The sequence below is a fragment of the Oryx dammah genome, unplaced genomic scaffold (assembly GCF_014754425.2).
Source record: "Oryx dammah isolate SB20612 unplaced genomic scaffold, SCBI_Odam_1.1 HiC_scaffold_23, whole genome shotgun sequence".
NCBI classification, from domain to species: domain Eukaryota; kingdom Metazoa; phylum Chordata; class Mammalia; order Artiodactyla; family Bovidae; genus Oryx; species Oryx dammah.
In genome coordinates this window covers 88,603,670-88,621,654 of record NW_024070207.1, presented here as the reverse complement: position 1 = coordinate 88,621,654, position 17,985 = coordinate 88,603,670, and the positions used below count along the sequence as shown (strand labels likewise).

Sequence of the window (17,985 nt, the reverse complement as noted above, 5' to 3'; positions counted from 1 at the left end):
GTTGTTTACATAATGACTATATGAACAAAATGACTATATGAACACTATAGATAGCTTAGCCATGTAGTGACCTATGATTAATTTACCTTTTCTGTATAACTTTTAGTTTCCTCTGGTTAATAATTGCCTTGTTTCTTTCATTTGCTTCTTTCTCTGAGTACTTCTCGCTAGTTCAGCTTAAACACTTCATGACCCATGATCCACAGTGATTTTAAATGTTTCCAGAGCTAAAAAGTGCTCCAGCAATGTCATATCCCTGCGTTTGTCTGGGGCCCTCTGACCACTCCCTTCTGGGTGGATTATCTTCATTCCTGTTTTGTGCAGCCACCATCCTGACATCTCTCTCCACCATCATCCTGGGAATTCCCCCCACTTTCTCATTGTTGGAAGTCCTCATTTGCTTTAATGCCATGCCTTCTACATTTCACTGGAGCACATTCTTCCAGTGCTTTCCTAAGAAAGAATGTAGGTCCATGGGAGGTAATTTTTTTTTTTTTAGATTTTTGAATATCTGAAAGCATTTGTTGAAACCTCATCCAAGGTGGGGAGTTGAGCTTGGAGTAGAGTTCTAGGATGGACATTTCTTTCCCTTAGACTTATGAAGGCATTGTTCCATTGTCTTCTGACTGAAATTTTCCTTTTGCAAACTCTGAAGCTTCTAAGACTTTTCCTCCCTTTATTTCCTGCTTTCTGACATTTCTTCATGTGTCCTAATAGGGTTCATTTCCACCCATATTGCTGGGCACTTGGTAGGAGACAAATCCCTACAGGGATAGTTGCCCCTTTCTCATGCAAAGCCAAGATGCTGCAGGGCTAGACAGCTGCAGTTCAAGTCCACGTGGCATGTAAGACTTTTTAGAAAGCCCTTTTCACTTTGTGGGAGATTCTCAGTTGACCCACTAAATAAAAATAGGCACATCCAGGCGTCTAGACACCCAGGAGAAAATCAGGTATTTAGTACCCCAGGTAGGCTAAAATCATCAAAATAGGGAACATTCCACAATCTGCATTCCCAAACATCAGCCAGGAGCCACGCCTGCCACATTAACACCTTGCTGGACATTACCTTTACTGGTGCTCTCTATTTTTTCATGAGGATTGTAGTTACTATATACTGTTTGGAACCGAGTTCCAAGTTAGATCAAGGTAGTAACAAAACTCTGGAGATGGGGCTTTCAGTGGAGCTCCCTTCAGTTGCTGTGAGGATGCCAGTTTTCATTCCTTCCAGACCACACAGTTGAGGAGCCAGGGGTCTAGGGTGGAGGTGGAGGTGGGGAGAAGTAACACCAAGTAAAAACCATGTACTTGGCTGTACTCAGTGAGGTTCACTGGTGGTTCTTAAATGAATGCTTTTCAACGTGGTGTATCACTTTGGTTAATTTCCAAAGTCCTGAAATGATAGATTTTTATAATTTTGCCAATATTTTCATTGCTTTTAAGGGTAAGACAATTTACTAAGGTCCTCACTCCACTGTTCCAGAAGCCCTGCTTTAAGGCATTTCTCTTAAAACTGCACAAAAGTATAGAAAGTCATAGTCATAAGAAATACTGTCATAGTTACCTTCCAATAATAGCAAATGCTAAAATTTTGTCATTTGGTGGTGATTTTTTTTGTTTATAAAAGAAATAGAGGTTTACAAATAAAGGTGAAGCCTCCCTTTTCCCCTCCTGAGTCCTGTTGCCTTCATTCCTTCCATAGGCAAACAGTATCATGAATTTGGTGAATATCCTCCTAACCCGTGTTTTTATACTTTTACTACATAAAGTTGCACCGGTAATCAATATAGCATTCTTTTTGTAAATTTACCAGATTAGTGCCCTAGAAACCATAGGAGATCTTTCTACAACTAACTTTCTATATTCAGTATTCACCTTTGAGTTTACCTGTGTTAGATTTAATTCATTCATTTTAACTCCTGTATAGCATTCCAACATCTCAGTATCAGAGTCCACCAATCTAAGCCTCTATTGGTGGGCATTTAGTTGTTTCTAATACCTTGTTGCCATTCTTGTACATGTACATATTTGCAGAATTTCTCTGTGGTGTAATTGTAAGTAGAATATGTAGTAGAATGTATACATTTTCAACGTTATTAGATGTCTAACCTTTTTTCTCTCATAATCAATTTGTCATATATATTTAAGTGTTTTGCATCTATGTAACTGAAATTGCTTTATAATATTCTCATATTCTGTCCTTATTTGTTTTTGGCATCCAGCTCATTCCGTTTTGTATAACATCAGATCAGATCAGTCGCTCAGTCGTGTCTGACTCTTTGTGACCCCATGATTCGCAGCACGCCAGGCTCCCTGTCCATCACCATCTCCCGGAGTTCACTCAGACTCACGTCCATCGAGTCAGTGGTGCCATCCAGCCATCTCATCCTCTGTCATCCCCTTTTCCTCCTGGCCCCAATCCCTCCCAGCATCAGAGTCTTTTCCAATGAGTCAACTCTTCACATGAGGTGGCCAAAGTACTGGAGTTTCAGCTTTAGCATCATTCCTTCCAAAGAACACCCTGGGCTGATCTCATTAAGAATGGACTGGTTGGATCTCCTTGCAGTCCAAGGGACTCTCAAGAGTCTTCTCCAATACCACAGTATAACATAAGCATTGTTTTACCAATTTTCTTTGGTTATTAAGTGCCAGGTGTATCTGTCTATGATTTTAACATTTCCCATTTTGTTGTCATTGTCTTTTAAAAACACATAGCTCATTTTTAAAAGTACAATTTAATATGGTTGGCCTATACTTAATGGGGTTAATATTTATTTATTGTTCTATTACTGTATTTGTATTTCTTCTTTTAGAGGAAACTGTATTTTCTAAAGATCCTGCTTTTCCTTTACCTCTTTTCATGCCTTTGCTGGATTTTCTTTACCCTCCCCCCCATACCTTTTTCCCCTTTACTCATTTTCCTCTTGAATAATTCAAGTACAAAGCATATTCTTCACAAGCTTTGTATGTGGCAAATTCTCTCTTTTCTTGTCCAGAAGCATCTTTATTTTGTCATCTTCCATTGCAATAATTTAGCTGGGGATAGAGATATCTAAAAGGTTGTCTAAGGTGACAGCTTCTCTCAGGACTTCAAAAATATTCTTTTGGCTTCTTTTTTAGCTGATGAAATCTGTTGTTGATCTAATTGTTTCTTTATAGGTGATTTTAAAAATTTCTCCATGGTAGCTTTCAGTACTTTCTTAAAGTCTTACAGTTACACAGAACTGTGTCTCAGTACTGTGTCTCACCACACTCAGGACTCTGGACATTCAAGGGTAGGATATAAGGGATATATGTATGCCTATGGATGATTCATGTTGAGGTTTGACAGAAAACAACAAAATTCTGTAAAGCAATTATCCTTCAATTAAAAAAATAATAAATTTTAAAAAAGGGTAAGATACATGACAGAAATCTCTCATTCATTATCTCTTCAAATGCTGCCTAGACTGGGGGTCCCTCAAGACCACTGCCACTTTCACAGATTCTTGGGAGGGATTCCCAGGCCTTGGCATTTAGCTGTATATACAGCTAAGATTATTACAGCAATGTAATAAGGTTATACAGGCCTCCCTGGTGGCTCAGCAGGTTAAGAATCTGCCTGTAATATAGAAGACACAGGAGATGCAAGTTCAGTCCCTGGGTCAGTTAGATTCCCTAGAGGAGGAAATGGCAACCCACTCCAGTATTCTTGCCTAGAAAATTCCATGGACAGAGGAGCCTGGCAGGCTGTAGTCCATAGGGTCTCAAAGAGGCAGACATGACTTATCGACTGAGGATATAAGGATATACAACTAGAGCATAAAGGGAGGAGACAGGAGCAGAATCTGGAGAACTCCATGTAGAGTTCCTTATGTTCTCTCCCTCCCATCTAGGGTCACACAGCACACATTTCTCCCAGCATTGAAAAGGCAGCAACATGTGTGTTTTTGTGCACAGAGAAGCCCATTAGAGACTCAGCATCTATACATATACCAACTGCCCCGCACATACCAACATTCCAGACTCCCGGAAGGAAAGCAGATCACCTTGTTTGTACAAGCAGCCTTATCAGTTAGTGAATGGTGGGGACATTCCTGAACTCTAAATTTCCAGATGGCAGCCAAAGACCAGCTTTGCAAGCTGGACTTTCTAAGTATAGCAGTCTCAGTATTGCTCTAGTAACCCATTTCTTGGCATATTGCCTCTCCCTTTTTCTCTAGTCTTCCATTTGGATTAGCTGTTAAACCTATTCTGAAACTTATCATTTCTCTATTTCTCTTACCATATTTCCATTGTTAGCTCTTCATGCTGCATTCTGGGTGATCTCAAGGTCTGTCACCTAATTTGTTAAATCTGTCTTTATCTGTGACTAGATAGAAAGTAGGTAGAGTTCTTCCCTTATTTCTTTGAACAGTTGAAATATATTTATCTTGAAATCCACATGGTATTACTAGCTATAGTTCTAGAAATGGGAGTATCTTTAAATATATCTGCTGCTTCCCTTTCATAGTAGGTCATTTCCTTGTGAGATTGTTAATTTTTCACTGTTAACTCTTCAGTGATAATTGGTATTCCATAGACATCCTGTGAGCCCTAAGCTATAAAAATACAAAAATATATCTTTTGGAAGATGTGCCACCACTGGGAACCTATTAATATAGGACTGATTTTCAGTCTAATTTTTTGGCTTAGGGGGCTCTCTACTACACTTATAATAATTTGGATTGAGTTACAGAACTAGGCTTTTGATTTTTAAAATCTTATTAATGTATAATTACAATGTTGTGTTACACTCTGCTGTACAGAAAAGTGACTCAGTTACACATACATATATTTTTCATATTTTTTTCCATTATGGTTTATCACAGAATATTGAATATAGTTCCCTGTGCTATACAGTAGGGCCTTATTCATTAATTCTATACATACTAGTTTGCATCTACTAATCCTAAACTCCCAATCCAACTCTCCCCCATCCCCCCTCCCCCTTGGCAACCACAAGTCTGTTTTCTATGTCTATGAGTCTGTTTCCGTTTCATTTATAGGTTCATTTGTATCATATTTTGGGAGAAGGCAATGGCAACCCACTCCAGTACTCTTGCCTGGAAAATCCCATGGATGAAGGAACCTGGTAGGCTACAGTCGATGGGGTCGTGAAGAGTTGGACACGACTGAGCAACTTCACTTTCACTTTTCACTTTTATGCATTGGAGAAGGAAATGGCAACCCACTCCAGTGTTCTTGCCTGGAGAATCCCAGAGGCAGGGGAGCCTGGTGGGCTGCCGTCTATGGGGTCACACAGAGTCGGACACGACTAAAGCAACTTAGCAGCAGCAGCAGTATCATATTTTAGATTCTACATATAAGTTATTTCATAAGGTATTTGTCTTTCTCTGACTTCACTTAGTATGTTAATCTCTAGGTCCATCCATGTTCCTTCAAATGGCATTATGTCATTCTTTTTGTGGCTGAATAATATTCCACTTTGGATATATATCTTTCTTACCCATTCATCTGTCAGTGGACATTTAGGTTGTTTCCATGTCTTGGCTATTATAAATAGTGCTGCTATGAACATAGGGTGTATGTATCTCTTCGAGTTAGTGGTTATGTCCAGATATATGCCCAGGAGTGGGATTGCTGGATCATATGGCAACTCTTGTTTTAGTTTTTAGAGGAACCTCCATACTATTTTCCAGTGGATGCACCAATTCACATTCCCACCAACAGTATAGGAGGGTTCCCTTTGCTCCACACCCTCTCCAGTATTTATTTGTAGACCTTTTAATGATGGACATTCTGACCTGTATAAGGTAGTACTTTATTGTAGTTTTCATTTGCATTTTTCTGATAATTAGTGATGTTGAGCATTTTTTTTCATCTACCTACTGGCCATTTGCATGTCTTCTTTGCAGAAATGTCTATGTCTTGTGCCCATTTTTTTTTTCAGGAAAAATTTTTTTATTGCCATATAATTGCTTTACAATGTTGTGTTAGTTTCTGCTGTACAACAGAGTGAATCAGCCATATGTATACATATATCCCCTCCCTCTTGAGTCTCCCTCCTCCCCGCCTCATTCCATTCTTCTAGGTCAAAACAGAGCACCAAGCTGAGCTTCCTGTGTTATACAGCAGCTTCCCACTAGATATCTGTTTCACACATGCTAGTGAATGTATGCCAGTGCTATTCTCTCAATTTTTCCTACCCTCTCCTTTGCCCCTTTGTCCAGAAGTCCATACTCTACATCCACACCTCTTTTTCTGCCCTGCAAATAGGTTCACCAGTATTATTTTTCTAGATTGCAGATGTATGCATTACCGTATGATATTTTTTCCTACTTACTTCACTCTATGACAGACTCCACGTCCATCCACATCTTTATAAACGACCCAAATTCATTCTTTATAGCTAAGTAATAGTCCATTGTATATATGTACCATATCTGTATCCCTTTATCTGTTGATGGACATTTAGGTTGCTTCCATGCCCTGGCTATTGTAAATAGTGCTGCATTGAACATGGGGTGCATGTATCTTTTTTGATTTTTAAATTGGAACTCTAAAAATTTATTTGTGCATGTGTGCTCTGCTACTGCTAAGTCGCTTCAGTCATGTCTGACTCTGTGTGACCCTATAGACGGGGGCCCACTGTCTCTGGGATTCTCCAGGCAAGAACACTGGAGTGGGTTGCCATTTCCTTCTCCAATATATGAAAGTGAAAAGAGAAAGTGAAGTCGCTCAGTCGTGCCCGACTCTTAGCGACCCCATGGACTGCAGCCTACCTGCCAAGGTCCAGCCTCAGCAGAGTCCAGGGATATCCTCAGGATGGATGACGTCGGTGAATGACGAAAGATAAAGAGATAAGGAAACAATGACAAGGGGTGACCAAGCTTCAGTGAGCGAGGCCCCTTTACTTGATTTTTCTCGGGGCTTTTATACCCTGAGTTGTACATATAGCAAGGTGAAAAATGCAGAGTCAACTCAACATTCCTTCAGTATTAACTTTTATCGATATCCGGTTCCTTCTTGCAAGACTCTTATTTTTTGTACATTATCTTCTGGCCTGGAGGCCTGTTGATATTTTATGACCTCTTTTTGATAAAGATTGGTCAGCCAGAACAATAATTTTCCCTTAAAGTGTTTCTTCTTAAATTCCTAGCCTGTGTCACCCTTAAAGTACAGAGTTACATTTTTATGGAGCAAAGATTCAGTGGGTTACAGCAAAGAAAGAACTTATTAACTCAAAGTCTGATGTTGCTAATGCTAAAGCTACTGCTTGTTATTTCTACATCCTGACTATATGCACTCCCAGGAACACAATGGATAAGGGATGTGAGAACTTGGCAGCAAGCATAGGCTCAACAATGTTGCAAGAGTCTCAGTAAACCTGCCAAGTAAGCTAGAATGCTAACAGGGGGTTTGAAACACTCATTTCATGCCCAGAAGAATTATCAACTAGAGCCCTAAGTTAACTCTTTCTAGAGAAAGGTGGTCGGGGACAGCCCCCTGTTAGTGTCAGAAGAGTTGGTGAAAGTCATGAAAAACCAGATTCTGGTTTTGGGGTAGATGCTCGAGAAAGGGGGGCCCCTTGAGGCCTGATCTCGCCTTTGCCCATCAGGCCTCTTCCTCATGACCTTTGCCATGGGCGGGATTCTCCACGCTGGCTCCCAGCACCTACCAGGCTCCTCTGTCCATGGGATTTTCGAGGCAAGAGTACTGGAGTGGGGTGCCATTGCCTTCTCTGGCATGTGTGATCAGTCATATCCAATTCTTTGTGATCCCATGGACTACAGCCCACCAGGCTCCTCTGTCCATTTTTCCCAGGCAAGAATACTGGAGTAGGATGTCATATCCTTCTCCAGGGGATCTTCCAAACCCAATGATCAAACGTGTTTCTGGCATCTCCTGCACTTGCAGGTGGGTTCTTTACCACTGTGCCACCTGAGGAGCCCCCAAAATGAACTGTTGCTCAGTTGTGTCTGACTCTACGTGATCCCATGGACTGTAGCCCACCAGGCTCTTCTGTCCATGGGGATTCTCCAGGGAAGAATACTGGAGTGGGTAGCCATTCCCTTCTCCAGGGGATCTTCCTGACCCAGGGATCAAACCCAGTCTCCTGCATTGCAGGAGGTCTCTTTACCATCTGAAGGAAGCCCCCCTCACAAATTTATTTGTCCATTTATTTATTTATGGCCTCCCTGGGTCTTCGTTGCTGTATGCAGGCTTTCTCTAGTTGCAGCGAGCAGGGGCTACTCTAGTTGCAGTGCAGTGGCTTCTCTTATCATGGAGCTCAGGCTCTAAGCCCATGGACTTCAGTTGTTGCAGCATGCAACTTCAGTAGTGAAGGCACATGGGCCCTGGAGTGTTCGGGCTTCAGTAGTTGTGGTGCATAGGCTTAGTTGCTCCACAGGATGTGGGATCTTCCCAGACCAGGGATTGAACCCATGTGCCCTGCTTTGGCAGCTGAATTCTTAACCACTGGACCACCAGGGATATCCAGAATACACTTTCTTCTTACCTGAGAACAGTTTTTCAAACACTCAGTTACCATCCTTTCTGTGTCTATCTTTTTTTTCAGGAAGGCAGAAAGGATCCTTAGAAACAACACCTCCTTGCATCCCAGGGCCCTCCCTTGACACAGTACTCACCAAGGACAACCTGAACCACAAGATGACCAGCATGATGACCCTTAGGCCCATTTTTTGATTAGGTTGTTTTCTTGTTATTGAGTTGTATGAGCTGTTTGTATATTTTGGAAATATACAAATATAGTTTGTATATTTAAGCCCTTGTTGGTCTCATCATTTGCAAATATTTTTTCCCAGTCCATAAGTTGTCTTTTCATGTTGTTTATGGTTTTGTTTGCTATGCAAAAGCTGGTGGCTGAGATGGTAAAGAATCAGCCTGCAATGTGGGAGACCTGGGTTCAATCCCTGGATTAGGAAGATCCCCTGGCAGAGGGCATGGCAACCCACTCCAGGATTCTTCCCTGGAGAATACCCATCGGCAGAGGAGCCTGGTGGGCTACAGTCCATGGGGTCACAAAGAGTTGGATACAACTGAGTGACTAAGCACACATGATTTCATTTGCTGTGTGAAAGCTTATAAGTTTGATTAGGTCCCATTTGTTTATTTCTGCTTTTATATCTATTGCCTTGGTAAACTGATCTAAGAAAACATGGGTACGATTAATGTCAGAGAATGTTTTGCCTATGTTCTCTTCTAGGAGTTTTATGGTATCCTGTCTTATACTTAAGTCTTTAAGCCATTTTGAGTTTATTTTTGTGCATGGTCTGAGAGTGTGTTCTAACTTCATTTATTTACATGTCATAGGTAATTTGATAGGTATTGCATTAAATCTGTAAATTCCTTTGGGTAGTATGACCATTTAAACATATAAATTTTTCCAATCAAAGAGGATGGGAGTTTTTTTCCTTCAGACCATCTTCAGTTTCCTTTATCAATGTTTTATGGTTCTCAGTGTATTAAGTCTTTCACCTCTTTGGTCAAGTTTATTCCTAAGTATTTTATTTTTTGATGTGATTTTAAAAGGGATTTTTTTTTACTTTTCTGATATTTCACTGTTAGTATAAAGAAACATAACCAGTTTCTTTGTGTTAATCTTGTATCCTGCTACCATGCTGAATTTATCAGTTCTAGTAGTTTTTGTGTGGAATCTTCAGGGTTTTCTATATATAGTATCATATCAGACTTTTAATTTCTTATATATAATATCATTCTTTCCAGTTTCCTTGACCAGTGGGGAGTCTTTCTAGTTCCTGTTTAACAAGCATGGATACCCTTTGTGGTTCCTACTTTAAGTGAAAATTACATTCCAGTTTCCTGAACATTTGTGCCCTGTGGTCTGGATTCCCCAGTAAATCTTCAAGCTTCAGTTTCTGTTCACCCCATCACTTTAATTCTCATTTCACTTTTGATGTCTAAAATTTATATTTTCTTAGTCTTGAGCTTGACTGTGAATTAAATTATTTTTGTTTAATATAGGCCAGCATTTCTTTGTATATACAGTTCAGGGAAGTGGTGGAGTATAGGAAGATGGTAGAATATAGGGAGGGTTCATTCACATCAGCTCAGGTCCATTAATAGGAGTTCACAGCAGGGCATTTGTGAATGAATTTTGTCCCATAACATTATCATAGAAATACTTACAAGTTTGATGAATCATTGCATTTTTCCCTAGAATTCTGGAAAGTTAATGACCAGACAGATAACCACAAGGAAAGCCAAGACAAACCTCTATGGCAAGCTGCATCCATAAATAAGGAAACACTGAAGGATAAAAGTGGCCAAGAATTCAGAACATATGGAGAAATCATTTATCCAAGCACAGGCTTTGTTTCTATAGGACAAAGACTCACTAAATATTATTCATGGGGAAAGCGTTCAAAACATAATTTCAATTTTCTTAGTCAAAGTAGAAGCTGTGTAAGAAAGAAAGGTGATGAATGTAAGGCATATTGGAAATTATTTTTTTATTCTAATCTTGATAAAGCTCAATCTGGAGAGAAATTCTTTGAGCCTAATGAACATGGAAAAGCCCTCCACCGTAAGCAAGCTAATAAAAGTCCAAGAATTCAAAATGGGGAGAAACTCTATCAATGTTCTGAATGTGGAAAAGTGTTTATCCAGAAAGCAAACCTTGTTGTACATCAGAGAATTCACACTGGAGAGAAACCTTATGAATGCTGTGACTGTGCAAAAACTTTCAGCCAGAAGTCAACCCTAATTGCACACCAGAGAACTCATACAGGGGAAAAGCCGTATGAATGCAGTGAATGTGGGAAAACATTTATCCAGAAGTCAACTCTGACTAAACATCAGCGAACTCATACAGGAGAGAAACCGTTTGTATGTGGTGAATGTGCAAAAGCTTTTAAGAGTTCATATCACCTTATTAGACATGAAAAAACACACATTAGACAAGCATTTTATGAAGCTATCAAATGTGATAAGTCCAGCATTATATATCAAAGGACTCATATGGGTGAAAAACCTGAATGCAATAAACATGGGAAAGCCTTTGATGAGACACCTACACCCATTAAACATCAGCTAACTCATACGAAAGAGACACTTTATGAGTGTAGTAAATGTGGAAAAGGCTTCAGGGGAAAGTCACATCTTTCTGTTCATCAGAGAGTTCATACACGAGAAAAATACTATGAATGCAGCATATGTAGGAAGACTTTCAGTGGAAAATCACATCTCTCTGTCCATCATAGAACTCACACAGGAGAGAAACCTTATGAATGCAGAAGGTGTGGGAAAGCATTTGGTGAGAAGTCAACCCTTATTGTACATCAGAGAACTCATACAGGAGAAAAACCCTATAAATGCAATGAATGTGGGAAAGCTTTCAGTGAAAAGTCACCACTGATTAAACATCAGAGAATTCATACAGGAGAGAGACCCTATGAGTGCAGTGAATGTAGGAAAGCATTCAGTAGGAAGTCAACTCTCATTAAACATCAGAGAATTCATACAGGAGAAAAACCTTATGAATGCAGTGAATGTGGGAAAGCTTTCAGTGTGAAATCAACTCTCATTGTACATCACAGAATGCATACAGGAGAGAAACCTTATGAATGCAGAGAATGTGATAAAGCCTTCAGTGGGAAGTCAACTCTCATTAAACATCAGAAAAGTCACACAGGAGATAAAACCTATTGATATACTTACTAATAACCTATAATATGATATAATAACCTATCATAACCTATTAATATATTAATATAGAGATAATTTCACTAGTTGTACCTCTGCTTCTGCTGCTGCTGCTAAGTCGCTTCAGTCGTGTCTGACTCTGTGTGACCCCACAGACGGCAGCCCACCAGGCTCCCCCGTCTCTGGGATTCTCCAGGCAAGAATACTGCAGTGGGTTGCCATTTCCTTCTCCGATGCATGAAAGTGAAAAGTGAAAGCGAAGCCACTCAGTCGTGTCCGACTCTTAGCAACCCCATGGACTGTAGCCTACCAGGCTCCTCCGTCCATGGGATTTTCCAGGCAAGAATACTGGAGTGGGGTGCCATTGCCTTCTCCCAGTTATACCTCATCGTATATCAATTCATCCTGGGGAGTAACCTTATAAATATCAAGAATGTAAAAAACTTCATATTACTATTTAATGTTCATTTAACTTAAGACAGAGCACAAAAGCATAATTCCAGAAGCATCTGATAAATGTGACCAATTTTTCATCCAGAATTCTTACACGAATGGAGAAAATTATATATCAGAGAATTCAGAAGTGACAAAACTGTGAATATATTGATGTAGAAAAGAATTTAGAAAGAATTTAAATGTCATTGAGTATCAGAGTATGCTGAAAAGAAACTAAGAATTTAAAGTCTAGAAAACTGTTAGAAATTATGAGAAAAATATGTTCCATATTCTATACCACACATTTTGTGGGAAAGATCTTGAGGTTCCAAACAAGCACTCAGTAATTAAGACATGTTCACTGTGGAGTAAGTATGACATTTTTGAAAGAAAAATATAAAGTATAAAATTACTAATCCTAGCTATGGCAAACTACGTTCACTTCTTAAACAAGTAGGAAAATTCCTCCCTTAAGTGGTATAAAGGGGAATGAGTCATCATGATCCCTGAAACAAGCACTCAAACAGGAGATCTTACACATGTTCATCAACACTTTCAGTGCAAAATACAAACCCCTTTCAGAAAAGGCATATAGTATCTTTGGAAGGAATGATGCTAAAGCTGAAACTCCAGTACTTTGGCCACCTCATGTGAAGAGTTGACTCATTGGAAAAGACTTTGATGATGGGAGGGATTGGGGGCAGGAGAAGAAGGGGACGACCGAGGATGAGATGGCTGGATGTCATCACTGACTCTATGAACGCGAGTCTGAGTGAACACCGGGAGTTGGTGATGGACAGGGAGGCTTGGTGTGCTGCGATTCATGCGGTCGCAAAGAGTCAGACACGACTGAGCAACTGAACTGAACTGAAGCTTTGACACACTTCACTTAGGAACATTGCTTACAACTTAATATTTAAGGGTAACCATTTTATGGTTACATTTTATGCCTCATTTTATTAGTCAATAAAAGATTTTTAATTTTCAGATTATCTCCCTTAATACAATATTATTTAAAATAGGAAAAAATTGACTATCCAGTAGTCAATTGATTCAAAATTGACATATCAGTAGGATAGAATAGTATGCACTAGTTAAAAGTGTTCTTGCTGCTGCTGCTGCTAAGTCTCTTCATTCGTGTCCAACTCTGTGCGACCCCATAGATGGCAGCCCACCAGGCTCCTCCCTCCCTGGGATTCTCCAGGGAAAAATACTGGAGTGGGTTGCCATTTCCTTCTCCAAAAGTGTTCTTAAGTTTGAGGATTTAGGGAAATGTTCATGATAATTGGCTAAGTAAAAAAAATTTTTAAATGTACCACATTATTTACATTGTAAAAATGTATTGAGAATAGATATGCAGCATTATATCAGTGATTCTGGGTGGCAGAAAAGTAAAATTATATGTACATATATGTATACAAATATATTTGTTTTATATTTGTATGTGTTTTAGATTGTATAGTTGGACACATAACAAAATGCTTAGAAGGAAATATACCAAATTATTAAGCAGATTATCCAGATTATTACTTGGGTGTTAGGACTGTTGATTTTTTAATTTTTAAATGTAGTCTCCAGAAACTACCGGTAAAATAAATTGTTTAGAGTAATCTTGGGCATGCTTGATTCTGTCTTTCCATCCATACTTTAATGTATGACATCATTGTTTTCTTAAAATAACCTCATTTTCACATATGTGTACATATTCTTTATTCCTTTTTCATGTAATTATCTGAGGGTATGGTTTTGAGTATATGTTTCGGATCTTGACAATGAATATCCTGCAATTTTAATATCTGTGTGATTTTTTGGATAAAAATGTGTCTCTATAGTTCTTTACTCTGTGATCACCACACCTCATTACATAAATTATCAGCTAACAAACTATACAGGTGAGGAGAGAGGTAGTAAATTGGTCAAAGGTACAAGTAATGAAACAAAACTGACTTCTGACACCAAATAGAAATCTCTTCAACTGTGATACCTGTGAATGTTCCTCTTCCCTCTTTTCTCCTTGTCCTGTTGTCAGCAGTTGTGTCAGGCACATCCTAGGTGACTCCAATGATTTATGCTCTATATAATCCTCTCTGCTTAAGTGTAGGCAGAACTGAGACTTGCTTTCAGCCAATAGTTTATGGCAGAGGTATAGGATATCACTCCCATGACTATGTTATGTTATACAACACTTCATCTTAGGAGACCAGAGAGAAATTTCCCTTGCTGGCCTGATAAAGTAAGCAGCCATGTTGAGGAAATACATGTGACAAGGAATTGCAGCTGGTTTCTAGGGCCTGAAGGAGCCCTGAGCTAAGACAGTGGGACTTCGGTGGCAAGCTCATGCAGGCAAGAAAAGTAGCAATAGACAGCTACTTTTTCCCCACAAGGAGCTCGCTGATTGGTAAATGGCATAGGACAGATTCAGAGATGTATAGCAGCCAAGAACCTTATGTGCTAAGGAGATCAACTTAGAGATCAGACCCCACTAGTGATTATGGGCCCAGGTAATTATCAGAGTTTCAGTTGGAACCTCTGAAGAACTTAGGAGGAAATTCATAAGAAAATATAAATTAATCCCAATTATTTACTTTTTTGCTTAGTTTTTTATTTTCCTGGAGTTTCTGCTGCTGCTAAGTCGCTTCAGTCGTGTCTGACTCTGTGCGACCCCATAGATGGGGGCCCATTGTCTCTGGGATTTTCCAGGCAAGAACACTGGAGTGGGTTGCCATTTCTTTCTCCAATGCATGAAAGTGAAAAGTGAAAGTGAAGTCGTTCACTCGTGCCCGACTCTTAGCGACCCCATGGACTGCAGCCTACCAGGCTCCTCCGTCCATGGGATTTTGCCCACTGGAGTGGGGTGCCATTGCCTTTTCCGGGAGTTTCTAACAGTGCTTTTAAAATTTTTGTTTATTTTTCCAGGGTCATAAAACATACAATCATATCTATGGAATTCTCCTCTCTGGTATTAGAATTCAGGATAGTTAATAACTTTGAGGGGGAGGACTTAGAAAGGGCAAAGGGAAGATCCTCAATTAGGGTCAATAGCAGGCTAGAAATTTTTTTTCTCTGAAGACTATCTGTCTGCAGAAGATGGTATTGCTATGTTCCAAAACCCTCACAGACTGTACTGTGACTCACATACAGGGACCTTCCAAAATTTCCATACACCATGTCCATCTGCCACAGACACTTCATATGCTAGGTCATTTGGTAATCTGCACCTATTGCAAAGTCTATTCTTGTTCTAGGTCACACTGAAAACTGGCAGTTTTGTGGGTTATTCAGTAAATGGAGCAGAGCAGCAAGATAGAAGGAGGTTTATTGTGCCTAGTGACTCTCATGAGTTATGGGACCCTGCTATCTCAAAAGTAGTATAATTCTCTGACACGTATTTCATGGCCTTACTCAAAAATCTAAGGCGCTTGTTTCTCACTCTGCATCTTTTCCCACCACTGACACCTTCAGCCCCTTAGGGCAGCCAGACCATATGGTGCAAGCAACAAGGCTGTTGGCACTAGAGCCTGGGCTAACTGCAGAGCCTTTCCTGCCCTAGGCCCCAGTCAAAGCTGGCAGCCTTTTGTGTCACCTGGAATATGGGCCAGACAAGTATTTCTAGGTGTAAAATGTGTCACCTCTGATCCCAAAGAGGACCTCAAGGTGCTATATTTCTCTTTTGTGAGGTTAAACCTGGTGTGGTTGAGCTTGTGGTAGTTTAAACTTATTCTCTGGGATCCAGCTGGTTTCTTCAGGGGCCAGAAAGATGAAATAAATATAACTGTGGTAAGGACCTCCACCCCTTAACCCCTGACTTGGCATGGGCTTACCTGGACAGCTCCACGGTGGGCTTTCTCCAGCTGCCATCCCGGCCTCCTCTTCTCCTTGTCCCAACCTGAAGATCCCATGTGGCTGGGCCACAGGGTATCCTGTTGAGGGGAAATGACAGAGGACTTGGTTATGAACACCTGCAGCATTCTGGAACTGAGGCCCGTCCCTGCAGGGTGGGGATGGTCTGGCCTTGGTGACTGCCCCGTGAGCCCAGCCAGTGGGCCCTCAGTGCAGACCATCCACAGAGAAAGTGAGAGCATGACCATCCTGGGCCGGGGGCAAATGCCATTAGGAATTCCTGACCGGGAGTCTGAGGCCTGACTCATTCAGGGCCCAGACACCCCTGAGCTACAGCAGCCCAGAGAGGGAGACACGAGGGAATGTGTTCCAGTCACCCTGTGGAGGGTTCCTCACCAATGGAGACCAGGTGGCTGTAGTTCTCCAGCATGACATCCCTGTGGAGGTTCTTCTGAGCAGCATCCAGCTGCTGCCACTCCTGCGTGAAGTCCACAAACACGTCCCTGAAGGTCAGTGTTTCCTACAACAACACATCCTTAGCCCAGTGATTAGCTTGCAGACGGAGATAGTACATCAAATCAAGTGCCCACTCTGTGCCCATCCTATGTTCTTCATATGTAGAAAGATTTCAGCCCTCCCCACCACCCAGGAGAGCCCTGACAGATGAGTTCAGGAAGGTTCATAGAGTGCAAGGTCACCTGTCCCGGGTCACACAGGAACTAGGAATCAAAATCCATGCGGTCTGATTTCTGCACACACACTTTTAGACACTGCATTGCCTTTCTTTATGTAATTGTTGTTATGCTGTTCATCATCCACAATTTGACATAGTATAGTGTATAGGGTGCTTATGTAACTAAAATTACTTTAAACTGTGGGAAAAGAGATGAAGTGTTAGAAATATCTCACCCTGGAAGTACATTCTTCCAACACATATTGACTAGAGACCAAGCTGATAAGTTCTGAGGATTTAAGATTAATAAAAACAAACACCTCCTGAGTTGAAGGCGTTACATACATTCTAGTAGAGGGAGAAAAACACCACTTACACATGAAAGGGTGGGAGGAAAGGAAGAAGGCAATGGCAGAGGTAGGGCAGGGAATCCAAAAGAGGAAGAACTCAGTTCTGCTTGGGACTGACAGAGAAGGCTTTGAAAGGGATGTAGATCTAGAACAAACAGTTCAAAACATAGCCACTCAGTCATGACCAACGGCATGGATAATCCGATCAATCATGAGTCAAAGAACAGGACAGTATCTGGCCTGGTCAGCAAATTTAGGTAATAAAGAAAAGGTCTATATTTGATCTTATCACCACCAAACAAGGATTTACTTCTTTAACTTCCTGGAGAGCAATAACCCACCCATTTCCATTCTGGATCCCATCCTGTCCCACTCACCCTCGGTGGCCTTAAATTCAAGAAGACATGTTGCAGACACAAGGCCTCCGTGGGCCATGTGTGGCACCAGTTTACTCAGCTTTGCAGAGGGAGACAGGAAACAGTGGGCCAAAAGGTAGTGACAGGCCTGTGTCGCCAGCAGGAGGACTTTGTACAATCCAGTAGCTCAACCTGCCCCTGCCACTACCCCCGCCATGTGCTAGTTGAGGTGCCCAGGAACAAGGCCACACTGTCAAACACAGCCACTATCCGGCCTAGAAGCCGAAAGCTGCTCCGTACACCAGTATGTCTTGTAACAGACCCCCCAGGCACACGTTTTGCCAAAAGTTTTACTTTCATTTTAGGTTCAAAGGATTCATTAGAAAAAAGAAACCACTCATTACTCACACAACAATTTGAATATTTAATAGAAGATTATCTGACTTATTTTCAATATACAGTCATTAAAAGAAAAGAAATAGAAGCAAGAGAGAGAAGTAATAGCATATACATCACCAAATTGGACCAACACCTACATCCAGAATTTAACAGCGCTGGGACGTCCCAAGTAACAGCAATCTGGAGTCCCAATTGGGAGAGGGTCCTGGGCAGTGCCTCCACCCCACTGGCGAGATCAAATTGCAGCTTTGGGGGCTCCTGCTTATAA

General features: G+C 40.8%; 1 protein-coding gene across 9 annotated transcripts in view; it reads left to right on the top strand.

The window, feature by feature from the left end:
- The window catches only part of ZNF674 (zinc finger protein 674), a 37,592-nt gene extending 23,883 nt beyond the window's left edge, over positions 1-13,709 (top strand). For 6 of the 9 annotated variants that reach the window (XM_040266134.1, XM_040266131.1, XM_040266133.1 and 3 more), the window contains one exon: positions 10,181-13,709. In XM_040266134.1, the coding sequence (XP_040122068.1) occupies positions 10,181-11,670 (1,490 nt within the window). In that variant the 3' untranslated portion in view covers positions 11,671-13,709. Of the gene's footprint in view, positions 1-8,557; positions 8,771-10,180 lie in introns of those variants that run through there. The other 3 variants (XR_005725445.1, XR_005725446.1, XR_005725449.1) reach the window with 3 other exon arrangements.
- The last annotated feature ends 4,276 nt before the right edge of the window (positions 13,710-17,985 follow it).